The sequence below is a fragment of the Leucopleurus acutus genome (assembly GCF_964270905.1).
Source record: "Leucopleurus acutus genome assembly, chromosome: 10".
Taxonomy (NCBI): domain Eukaryota; kingdom Metazoa; phylum Chordata; class Mammalia; order Artiodactyla; family Delphinidae; genus Leucopleurus; species Leucopleurus acutus.
Window position 1 is genome coordinate 4,440,892 of NC_139153.1, and position 12,651 is coordinate 4,453,542.

Here is a 12,651-nt window from a genome sequence, read left to right on the forward strand (position 1 = left end):
GCACGGGCAGCGGCGCGGCGACCAGGGCGCAGCGCGCGCGGAGCTGGGAGCCAGAAGCGGACGCAACACCGCGCGCTGTCCCGGCCGCTGACCCCGGCCCCGCCCCCGGAGGCTCGCGCCCTGCGCCCCCCTGGCCCTGCCCGCCGCGCGGAGTCCTGAGTGAACGCGACGCCGCGCGCCCTGCGTTCGTGCCCCTTCCCCTCCCTGCCCCCGCCCAGCCCCGCCCAGCCCCGGAGGCTCGCACCCCCCAAGCCCCCACTTGCCCTGCGCGCTGCGCGAAGTCCGGCGCGCGCCGGGGGCGGGGCAGGCGCCACGGGGTGCGGGCCCCGCGGGGCGGCCATGGAGTGAGGCGGCGCGCGGACTCGTGCTCGGAAGGACGGACGCACCGACGGGCGGTCCCTGGCTCCGCGCGCTGGAAGATGAACAGAGCAGGTAGGAGGCTCCGCGCGACCTCAGGCGCCGAGGGACGCGCGCGAGGGGCCCCCGCCAGGCGCTCCAAGTTGTAGCCCGCGGGGCGCCGGGAGCGAGCTGCCGAGAAACCCCCGACCTTCCCACTCTGCTCTGCCTCGGCCGAGGTATGGGCGGGTCACGAGTGCCCTCGCCGAGGAGGACGAGAACATCGGGGGCCGCTGCCCCTGTCCGAGACGCCCAGCCTCGGGGACGCACCCTCGGTCTCGGCGAGGCCGCACCCTGGCCACGTACGGCCGTATCCCGCTCCCACCGCGGTCCCGGTATTGAGGGTCCCCTCGCAGCGGGGAATGACGCTCCGTTCGCACAGGCGACTTGGTCGCGACCCTAAATTCTCACTCCTGCTCCTCAGGGTCCCCGCCAGGCCCTCGCTGGCCCCTCAGAGGCCCCTCCTGGCCCACGGGAACCGTCTGAGGTCTTCCCCACTGCGGGGTCTATTCCTGGTCCCTCGCTACTCCGAGGCGCGCCCTTAGCGGATTCTTGCTCCCTTCTCTCTTCTAGACGCCCAGACTTGGAGCTCGCTCTCCGAAGGAACTAAAAAGCCCTAGATTATCTCACACACACACACACACACACACACACACACACACACACACACACACACACCCGCAGCGCACCCCAACCTCCTGCAGTGCCGTGGCCCGGGGCCTTCTTTGTGCCTCCCCCAGGGGACCGAACGCCTAGGGGACGCCAAGGCTGAGCCGCACTCCAGGCGTTCCCTCCCAAGCCCTTGCTTCTCTGCTCTCCATATCTGCCTTTGCTAGGCCAGGGATTCCGTGAAATCCAGAACGCGTTTGGCAGTAGATAATGATCCCTCCAGAGGAGTGCCATTTAACAGGTTTATTAACTGAGAGTCAGAGATGGGCGGTGCCTGGAACCCAGTTCTCGGGTTCCTGACTCCTCCGCGGGGAGGGCAGAAAGTTTCCTCCTAGAGGTGAGTTTGCAAGGCAGCAGCCCCAGCTAACTTAATTTGCCTGACAAGGAGCGATTACTGCTCTTTTAATATATTTCTCTTAGAATTTAGCAGAAGGCAGCTCTCTCTCCGACCAACACCCTTGTCCGAATCCGTACTCCAAAACACACATCCCTGAAGAAACAGGAAGCCACCATTTTGGCTGTCTTAGAACCATATCCTGCTGCCCTGAGTATGTGTAAAAAGTGTGTGTTTGTGTGTGTGTTGTGGGCTTTTTCTTTGTATAATCTTTTTGATGAAAAAAGTCATTGTCTTAGGAGTGAGGTGCAGATGGGAGACGTTTGGCTGGATTGATCTGACAAAGGAGAGACTTGGGGGCCTGGGAGTGTGGTAGCCGCCTCCCTGTGTCCAGGCCCTGTTTTGCTGGGCGTGTACGCACCTGGACAGTGAGTGAGTGTTGGTCGCAGGGTAGGAGGTGGGAGTGGGAGCAGGGATTCCCCTTTTGAGTAGTGGAAAAGGCTGGGGCAGGGTCTCAATGCCCAGCAAGCCACTCCTTGTAGGAAGGAGGTGGACTGCTGCCTGATCTGGCACAGCCTGGACAGAGCCAGGCTAGCTCTTTCCTACACTCCTAATAAAACTCGCTTAAAACAATGGTGAGAGCCGATCCGGTATTCCCACGTTTCCCTGCATGAGGCTTGGGCAAGCCCTCCCTTCTCTGAGAATCTGGGGGATGGAGTGAGCCGGAATACACGTAAAGGCAGGTTTGGTCCCAGGAAATCTGCCATCCAGTCATTTGCCTCCAGCATAAACCTGGTTACTTTTGCAGTGTGACGGCAGTCCTAGACCTCGTATAATGATTTCTGTGTGCCAGGCTCTGAAGTTCCCGATCATGCAGCATAGTGGTTCATAGACTCCATGGGACTGAATCTCGTAACCACCATCCTCTTAGTTATTGTGACACAGCCAGTGTGTGGCAGAGCTGGGGTTGGAGTCCAGGTCTGTCTGAGCTGGGGACCCATGCTCTTCCCGCTCTGTCGTGCATCACTGGACTAGCCTAACAGCAGCCTAATTAGAAATCATCAGGCTTCACTGGGACATTCCAGCAGGCACCCAGCAATGAAAGTTAAATTAAGATGCAATTGGAAGGTGAAATTGGAAGATAATTACTCTTGGAACATACGGTTATGAGAGTTCCAGGGGGAGTATGGTGAACTGCAGTTGAAACAGACACAGGGGCTGAAGATGGGAATGTCAGGGGACGTCATCAGAAAAGCCATGAGTTTAAAAGGCTGTTGTCGGCCAGAGCAAGCAGAAGGCACTTACTGACTGGTTGGTGCAGTCCCCTCACTCTGCACATGTGGAAACTGAGGCTCAAAGAGGGGAGGGGACTTGCCCAAGGTCTCCCCTTCAGTTAAAGGCAGAGCCAGGAGTGGAGATCAGAGCTCCAACTCCCAGTCCAGTGCCCCTCTCGGTACCTCTTCTGATTTAAACTCTGCAGAGCCGGCAAGGGAACAGCAACATGGATGTGTGAGTGGCAGATATTTAATTAAAATAGAGAGAGAAAATATAAACTGGTACCAGGGGCCTGGCTGGGGATGATTTCTATCACCAGAAGCTCTTAAAAATCTCTTCCTCCTGTCACTGTGACTCCCCACCCCCAGTTAACTCTTGGCCTCTTGGCTCAAAGGGTATTCTGCGTTCGAGTCATCCTCAGGTGTAGCAAATTGCCAGGAGGTTTTGGGAGTTGGTACCTCAGGGTGGGGAGGCTGTGCCCCCGCAGGCTCTGTGTTACAGAGAGAGAAAAGGTTCATGCAGCAGCCAGAGGGCCCAGCAGTTCCGTCCATTCTGGGTTCTGGACAGTCAGAAAGTTAAGCTCAGCCCAGCGGAGGAAAGCCCTGCTCTGATTTATCCTGTAATTGCCCCATCCCTGCCATTCTCTAAAGCTCAGCCAAACTGGGCTCTTTACTCCCAAAGGGCTTGCATCTAACTGCCTCTGGGCCTCTGCACATTCTGTTCCTTCTGCCTGGAACACCCAACCTCTTGTTTTAAAATGTTTTTAATTTAATTTTTATTTTATATTGGAGTATAGTTGATTTACAGCGTTGTGTTAGTTTCAGGTGTACAGCAAGGCAGTTCAGTTATACAATATGTATGTATCTATTCTTTTTCAGATTCTTTTTCCATATAGGTTATTGCAGAATATTGAGTAGAGTTTCCTGTGCTATACAGTAGGTCCTTGTTGGTTATATATTTTATATATAGTGGTGTGTATATGCTAATCCCAAACTCCTAATTTATTTTTTCCCCCACTTTTCCCCTTTAGTAACCTTAAATTTGTTTTCTGTGAGTCTGTTTCTGTTTTGTAAATAAGTTCATTTGTATCATTTTTTTTGGATTCCACATATAAATGATATCATACAATATTTGTCTTTCCCTGTCCTACTTACTTCACTTGGTATGATCATGTCTAGGTCCATCCGTGTTGCTGCAAATGGCATTATTTCATTCTTTTTCGTGGCTGAGTAATAGTCCATTGTATACATGTACCACATCTTCTTTATCCACTCCTCTGTCGATGGACATTTTGGTTGCTTCCATGTCTTGGCTATTGTAAATAGTGCTGCAGTGAACGTTGGGGTGCATGTATCTTTTCAAATTAGGTTTTCTCTGGATATATGCTGAGGAAGTGGGATTGCTGGATCATATCCAACCTCTTTTTTGATTATTAAAATCCTCCCTGTCCTTCAGCATGCACCCTGGTGCTATCTGTTCCCTGGGTCTTCTCTGGGCAGAACTGGTCTGAGACCCTTGTACTGAGGGCAGGGGCTCTATGTGGTTCCTCTTTGTGAGGGAAGCAGGGAGGGAGCAGACCTGGAAGCTCTCACACTCTTCATTTTCTCTCCTCCCTCTTCTGTCTCTCTTGCTGGCTCCTTCTCATAACCTTTGGGCCACTGGGGCTCCCTCCTGGGCCCTGCTCTTGTCTCTGCCCCCGCTCAGTCACTTGGTGGGCTCACCCGGCTCATGCCTTAATCCTGTCTCTGTGATGGCTGCCTCCAGGCCTCTCCCGGGAACCCAGGCTGGTCCATCCGAGAGCCCACTGACAGTTCCTCCCGGGGCTGTGATAGGCAACTCAGATGTTACACGTGCCAATCGAAATTCTGGTTTCCTCCCCTGGCACCTGCAGCCTTCCCCAGTTCAGTTGGTAACAAATTCACTTTTCTGGTTGCTGTGACTCAAAACCTTCGTGTTGTCCTTTATTATTCTTTCTCTTACACCCCAAATCCAAACTGTCTGTAAATCCCACCAGCTGTACCTTCATATTTGGAATCTGACCTTTTCTTTCTTTCTTTCTTTCTTTTTTTTTTTTTTTTACCACTTCCACTGCTACAGCCTGGTCCAGGCCTCCATCTTCTCTGGCCTGGATTATCGCAGGCGCCTCCTCCCTGCTCTCCCTCCTTCCATCCTCACCACTTCTAGTTTGTTCATCACACTAGCTGGAGTGTGCATGGCCTTCTGCTCAAGGCTAAGCAGCATCTACACAGTGTTTTGTTTATTGATGTATCTAAAGAGTCTAGATGAGTGTCTGGCAAATAGTAGGTGCTCGATAAATACCTATTTAATGGAGTTGGATTAAAGAAAAATGGATAGGAGCAAAGGAAAGCCAGTCATTCACTTTATGGTCACAGTTAGTCCTTCTAACTCAGCCTTATGTGAATTTCTCACCTGGTTGGCAGTCCCTGGTCTCCCTGGCCTCAGTTTTCCTGCGTTTTGCCCTTCTCTGCTGGGAGCCCTGAGTCTGCACTGTAGAAGAAATGCTCAGTGGCAGAAAGGTGAAGGCAGAGGTTCAAGGGAGTGGACCAGGAAGCAAGAAACCCCCAATTCTGGGACTTCCCTTGTGGTCCAGTGGTTAGGACTCCACGCTCCCAGTGCAGGGGGCCTGGCTTCGACCCCGGGTCGGGAACTAGATCCCACATGCCGCAACTAAAGATCCTACATGCCACAAGGAAGATCTTGCGTGCTGCAACTAAGACCCGGCGCAGCCAAGTAAATAAGTATATATTTTAAAAATCCTATTATTAAAAAAAAAAACCCATTCTACTGGGGCCCTGCTCTGGACTCGCTGAGTATTCCAGGCCAGTCACCCACCCTTTCTGTGCCTCAGTTTCCTCATCTTTCAATGAGGTGTCAGACGAGGCCTTTCTGACTCTGGCATCCTTTGATCTCAGAGGGGATGTGGATGAAACGCCCTGAGCTCTAGAGCTGGGAGCAGGGCATGGACACTGTGTACCTGTCACTCCTTAGGGGCTCCTGTGGGGAAGGCATTTTCTTTCAGGATCACGCCTCAGACACCCACTGTAATCTTTTCTGAGGAGATGGCGCCCACAGATCAATAGCTTGATTGGATGAAGGATGGGGGGCGGTGGGAGCGATGCAGCCTAGGTGACGGTCATTTTCCATGACCTCTGTCAGGTCTCGTGGTGCCCATGTGAAATACCACCTTTTAAGGATGAGAAGTGAGAGTCCCCACCCCCAAAGAATAATTTCATGCCAATGCCTGACACCTGATGTTGAGAGCGTGAAGCTCGTATTACATCATATATCTGTGTAGAGCAAGACTTATACCAGGGGAAGATGTGGGGTAGGGAAGGACTGACTTTATTAGAACAATAATAGCTACTGCTTATTGAGAACACCTGTCTATGCAAAGTCCTGCTAATATATATCTTTTAATCTTCATAACAACCTCTTCATAATAGGTGTTACTGTTGAACCCATTTTATAGATGAGGAATCTGAGAGTCAGTTTCATAGCGTATCTGTGGCAACGGCGGAATTTGAACCCAGACCACCAGGCTCCAAAGGCTTATTATTACCCTGTTACTCCACATTGACAGGTAGCTCTTTAAGCTCCAAATATTCGAGTTTGTTTTAAACTAAATTGGACAGAAATTTTTCTAAATTAGGATATATTTGATTGCGTATGGAAACAAAAAGTTGGGAAGTCACTTCTTTTATCTTGAAGACTCTGGGTTATTATCCGGATGCCAGTGGCTGGCCTGGGCATTGGTGCGGATGAATGTAGGTGTGGGTTAGGGCGTTGATGCAGTGGTTGCTTTAGCCTTTAAAGTCTTGACAGCTGTGCCTCTTCTCTCCATTTCTTGCTGTTTGCTACCACATCTTACAACTAGCAGTGTTGCTGCTCTCCCTGCACCTCCACCCCCCACTAATTAGCTGTGTCCTGGGAAACCATACAACTAAGTTCATTAGATTTATGAGCAATGTACAGAGGCTCTGGAATCAGGCCCTTCCAGGACCAGAGTGCATGGGCTTTATAACCCTATATTATTGCTGTCCTGGGCCTTTTTTATTTCCTTTGGGGCTCCTCAGCTGAATTTTGCATAGCTGTGCCAGTTTGGGGGGGATGATACTGACTTTGGCCTCAGATATACTGAAATTGAGGGGCCAGTGGGACAGTCCCATGGAGATGGGTTAAAATCAGTTAGAGCTGTGCTAGCTGACCCCATAGCCACCACCCTCGCGTGGCCACTGAGCACTTGCAGTGTGGCTGGTCTGAATCGTGATGTGTTGCAAGTGTGAAATATAACTTAGATTTCGAGGACTTAGGACAAACAAGAGTGTCAGATATCTTGTTAATGACTTTTGTGTATTGATTACATGTTGATGCAAACATGATTCATTGATCACATGATAATGTCCAAAATGATAATATTTGGGATATATTGAGTTGAAAAATGTACTGTTAAAATTAATTTCACCTGTTTCTTTTTGACTCTTTAATGTGGCTATGAGAAAATTAAAAATTACGTGTGTGATGATAAATGGGGCTCACATTTATATTTGTCAGACAGCCCTGGATTAGAGATGACCAGGGTTAGATGCTGCAAGGATTGAGCTGGGAGTCAAATGTGTGGGGAGGAGGAGAGTTTGCTGACAGACCTCCAGACCCTGTGCTCAGTCTTCCTTCTGTCACAAGCCGGGCTGGCATGCTGGGGCTGCTTTGTATCACACCCAAGGCTTAGTGGGGATGGAACTGGGAGTTGAGACTGGACTGAAGGGGGGACCTGTACATCCTAAACCTGGGCAGTGAACAGCCAGGCAGTGCTTTTGAAGTGAAGTTGGCAGGATGGAGTTGCATTTCATGAAAATCTGCATTCCTCACCCTGGCTGCAGTGTGGACAGGGGCTCGGAGGCACGGCAGGAGGTGTGAAGGCATGGGCTGGCTGTGGCAGGAGAGCTGCTGAACTTGGAAGTGGGCGACTCCTCCCTTGCTCCTTCCGCTTGTCCAGGTCCCTCCAGTCCTGCAAAAGTGAGCTGAAATTTCACCTTCTCCGAGAGGTCTTCCCTAGCCATGGCAACTCTTGCTTTCCTAACTCCTGTCACACGTGCATGTTGTGCGACATCTTTTATTCTGCCATGGCTGATAGATCCTCAATATCCACAGGGGATAAGGCCTTTTGCAAATATCCCATGTTGGAAAATACCATATAATTTCTCCTGTGAAATTTGGAGGCAGGGCAGTTAGCTGGAAACCAGTCTTGAAGCACGTAGAATTCAGAGGTGACCCTCAGAAGAATCATATGCCACCATCCCAAGCCTGTGGTGTATCGTTCTGGAGGGAGGGAGATATTCAGTCATCATATTCCAAGGGTCTGTGGCTCAGTCCTCCACTTGTTCTGTTACTCTTGTCTCCCTGATTCAATTGTGAGTCTTCAGCAGAGGTGTTCTTCTCTTCTTGGTTCTAGAAGCCTCTGCCATCTGCAGTGCTGCGTATATAGATAGAAGAATGAATGAATGGTGGAATGACTGTGGGCTCCACGAGGGCAGCAGGGATCTGACTGTTGGGACCAGCAGTGTCTCATGGGCCGGTGCACATCGAAAGCATTTACTGCGTCGTTGTTGAGTGGATGAGTGCAACGACCTGGACACCTTTATTTGAGGAGCACAGGGTGTCATTCAGTTGGGCTCTGTTAGCTGGCCTGTGCATAGAAGAAAGATCTCTTCACCTTGTTTACAGAATGAATCTTTATTGGAAGGTCGAGGGATTTTAAAGATGTTGGTGGAGGGTGTAAACCTGACAGAACATGGTAGATTGGGTTCATGTGGGTTGGGAAACCATCTTCGGTGTTCTCTTGTGAATGGTAAGTAGGAGACTCTGAGTGGAAGGAAATAATGGTAACTGTACCTTCTCTCTCTCCTTTTCTTATTCTCATCCTTTAGATTCACCCAAACCACCAGTTGCTCCTAAGCCGAAGGCTGCCAGTCCCCTCACGCCAGTGACGGCACCCAAATTCTCCTCGTCACCCCGGCCCGAGTGTCTTCACAGTCCCAACTCCATGTCCAGGGGGCCGAAACCCCCCATCGCCCCAAAGCCCAGGCTGGCTACCCCCAGTGAGTGGAGGGCCAGCATCTACATGATCAACAGCTTGAACAAATGCAGCAATGGGAAGCTGCCCTGCGTAGACAGGGGGCTCTACGACAAGCACCGGTCCACCCCGGAATGCTCCGAGCCTGAGGCAGACGAGGATTACATCGTGGCCCCCGGGGCTCCTGCAGCAGAGGACGGACCCAGGGATGGGGGCTCCGTGGAGAATGCAGTCACGGTGCCTCCAGAGGCCAGCGGTGGGGAGGAGTGCCAAGAGAGAGGCAAGGAGTGTGAGCAGGAAGGGGCAGCAGCTGCAGAGGACTGGGCAGCCCCGGCTGAAGCGGTGCTGGGTGGAGAGGACGATGGAGGAGTCACCCCCACTCCTGAGAACATGGAGGTGGAGGACTGTGCCTGTGCCCCGGGGGCAGAGGAGCAGAAGTTCACAAGTGACGACGAGGAGAAGCAGGTGGAAGAACACAGCGTGTACAGCCTGGAGGACGGGGGTGCTGGGGATGGAGAGGCGGTCCTTCCAAGCGATATCATTCTAACTCACCTAGATGCAGAGGACCCAGCAGCTCGTGGTGAGGAGCCCGGGCCGCCTGTGACACCCGGGGAGTCAGAGGAGGATGGTGAGGAAGGCCGCACCAACACAGAACTGGGGGCATCAGACGAGTGTGTGGGCTCTGACGGGCCCCCTGAGCGGGACACTGCCGATGGCAGCGAGGAGCCCCCAGAGAACGAGGGGTTGGCCCCCGGTGTCCCGGAGGCGGAGGTGGCCACAGACAGCCCTGACATCTCCCAGGAGGCGTGTAAAGATGCCCCAGGAGGTGGTGGCCAGGATGGTCAGGATGAGCCAGCTGATCAGAAGGAGAAACCTGACCCAGAAGCAACAGCAGTGGTCACCCAGGAGGCAGAAGGGGACCCTCAAGAAGGTGAGGACCCTGTGCAGGATGAAGGAGCTGAGGAGAGCTGCCAGATCATTCCTTTCGAGAGGGACTGTGTGGACGACTTTGTGGCTCCACTTTCAGGACGTCCCTACGAGTTCTTCCCAAGCGAGAGCACCTCTTTCTGTAGCGAGAGCTGCTCTCCTTATTCCGAGTCAGCACAAAGCTTAGAGTCCGAGCAGGAGCCGCGGTCAGGGGAACGGGCGCAGCAGGACCCCGTGGCTGGGCCTGGATGTGGCCGGCGTGGCTCCCTGCAGGGTGGCGCCGGGGAGGGACCCTCTGTCCCTGACGTGGTGGTCATGCCAGAGGAGGAGGATGCCGTGGACGACGCGCTCGCCAACCCGTATGAGATGGGCGTTGGCCTGGCGTGCGGGGTGGACCCTGGGGAGGGGGAGAAGCCTGAGGCACAGGCTGCCTCAGGCACCGCGAATGGCTGTGGATTGAAGGAAGAGGTGAGCTCTGATGCGGAGGGCAGCCTGGTCCCCATCGACAGGAAGAATGTCACCACGAGGGCCAGGCCCCACTCCGGGAAGATGGCTGGCTACGTCCCAGAAACTGTCCCGGAAGAAACGGGACCGGAAGCTGGCTCATCAGCCATTGGCATTGGGGGTGTCACCAAGGAGGCAAGGAAGGCGGTCCTGTCATTGGAGGGGAAGCCGCTGGACGTCGGCAGGGCCTTGCCAGCAAAGCCCAGAGCCTTCACTCTGTACCCGCGATCGTTCTCCGTGGAAGGCCGAGAGATCCCCATGTCCCTGTGCCGGGAGCCCGAGGCGTGTGGCCTAGACGGCCACGGGATCAAGAGGAAGGACGACAACCTCTCTCTGCCCTGCGTGATTGGCTCCTCTGGCAGCTTCTCTCAGAGGGGCCACCTCCCATCCAGCGGCACCTCCACCCCGTCTTCCGTGGTTGACATCCCGCCCCCTTTTGACCTGGCCTGCATCACCAAAAAGCCCATCACAAAGAGCTCCCCCTCGCTCCTGGTGGAGAGTGAGCCCCCGGACAAGCACACCAAGAAGAAGAAGCCGTCCTTTAAGCGGTTCCTGGCGCTGACGTTTAAGAAGAAGACAGAGAGCAAGGTGCACGTGGACGTCAACGTGTCTTCGTCCAGGTCCTCCTCAGAGTCCAGCTACCATGGGCCAGCCCGGCTCCTGGAGATGGACCGGAGGAGCCTCAGCAACTCCCCGCAGCTCAGAGCGAGGACCGGCAAGCTCCGGGCTTGCGACTCGCCCTCCTCCCTCATCTTCTACAGGGACGGCAAGAGGAAGGGCGTCCCCTTCAGCAGGACGGTGTCCAGGGTGGAGTCCTTCGAGGACCGCTCCCGGCCTCCTTTTCTGCCCCTGCCCCTGACCAAGCCGCGCTCCATCTCGTTCCCCAACGCTGACACTTCGGACTATGAGAACATCCCGGCCATGAACTCGGACTATGAAAATATCCAGATTCCACCTCGGAGGCCCCCAAGGGCCGGGACGTTTACGAAGCTGTTTGAAGATCAGAGCAGAGCCCTGTCCACAGCAAACGAGAATGACGGCTACGTGGACATGAGCAGCTTCAACGCCTTCGAGAGCAAACAGCAGAGTGCAGACCAGGAGGCAGAAAGGTACCGTGAAATGACATTTCCTTTGCTGTTCGCCAGGTGTAACTATCCGAGAGGCAAGCTTAGGTGTAGGGGACAGAACGGACTTGCTTTTTAGCCTCAGGCTCTGTTTCTCTCTAGCTTTGTGGCTTGGGGTGAGTGGCTTCAGTTACTTCATCTGGGAAATGGATTTGTGCTACCTCTAGGCAGAGTGTTTGAAAAGATGAGAGTACCTAATCTGTTTGAAAGTATTTGGCTAAGATGCCAAATATAGTGCCCATGTGAGTGTATGTATTTCTATTATTTGGGGTACATTTCTCATCTCCTAGGTAGATGGCTTTACTAGTCCCTTCTGGGAAAGTCACCAAAAGAGAAGGTTCTGGAATCTTGTCAAACTAAACATCTTTCACCATCAGGAAAATACCCTAAATTGAGATTGAGACCTTCTTATTGTGTCAGTATATACTCTGTTCAAAGGAACTAGAAAAGACAATTTATTTGAATTGTTTAAAGAGCTAAGGGTGCCCTGAGCTAAATTTCTGAATAGAGGTCTTTAAGAGGTACGTCCAGGCTGATTTTTTTTTTTTTTTTTTTTTTGGACTCAGTCACCTTGGAAGTGAGCGTGAAACACTGCAATTATTGACAACAGTGGTGGTTTTCTGACCCCACCTTCCCAAGACTGACTGAATGTCCTGTTGACCATCCCAGGTGGATAATTGCCAAATCTTGCTGTTTTTTATGCACCATGGATGCAACCTAAAGGCACTGCGATTCAGCCTCAACCATTTACACGCTTGGGGGCACCTGATCTGAATTAATGAAAAGTCAGAATGGTGGTGATTTTAAAGGAAACCCTGATTCTTTCCCCCTCGTGTGCAGTAACTCATCGCAGTCCGGCACAGCTGTTGCTGCTCGGAAGTCCCAGGGGACCTGCATTAATGAATAGATAAGAATGATTTGCAATTAGCATAAGCTTTCTCTGGAGTGTAGCCACTAGAAGTGTTTGTGTGGTTTATTCTCCTGAATTTTTCACGTGGTTCCCCACACTGGCTCCATCTTCTCCCTGCCCCAAGTCTGGGTTAGGCTATGAATTGGTTCTTCCTAGGTTTGTTTGCCAGAGCAAAGGTAGACATCAGTGCCACCGGAGGGATCCAGTTTAATTTGGAGAATGTGGATGTGTGCGAACTTTAAGAGGGTGGGAGCGGGAGAGCAGACAAGTTCATTGCGTTAATAGTTATCAGCGGGGTTTGACAAGACCCAACCCTAGCTGAATGCCTCCAGCACTAATGAAAATAGAACCAGGCTTTGAAACCATGAAATCTCCATGCTGGGAAGGACCTCAAAGAGCGTACGGTCAAACCTCCCATGTC

The 12,651-nt window shown here is 52.6% G+C and overlaps 1 protein-coding gene across 1 annotated transcript in view; it reads left to right on the forward strand.

Moving 5' to 3' along the window:
• Positions 1 to 353: 353 nt before the first annotated feature.
• FGD5 (FYVE, RhoGEF and PH domain containing 5) overlaps positions 354 to 12,651 on the forward strand; it is a 114,774-nt gene continuing 102,476 nt past the window's right edge. Inside the window, exons 1-2 of the mRNA XM_082847665.1 lie at positions 354 to 432; positions 8,620 to 11,305. Of these exons, the coding sequence (XP_082703791.1) occupies positions 420 to 432; positions 8,620 to 11,305 (2,699 nt within the window). The 5' untranslated portion in view covers positions 354 to 419. The remainder of the gene's footprint in view (positions 433 to 8,619; positions 11,306 to 12,651) is intronic.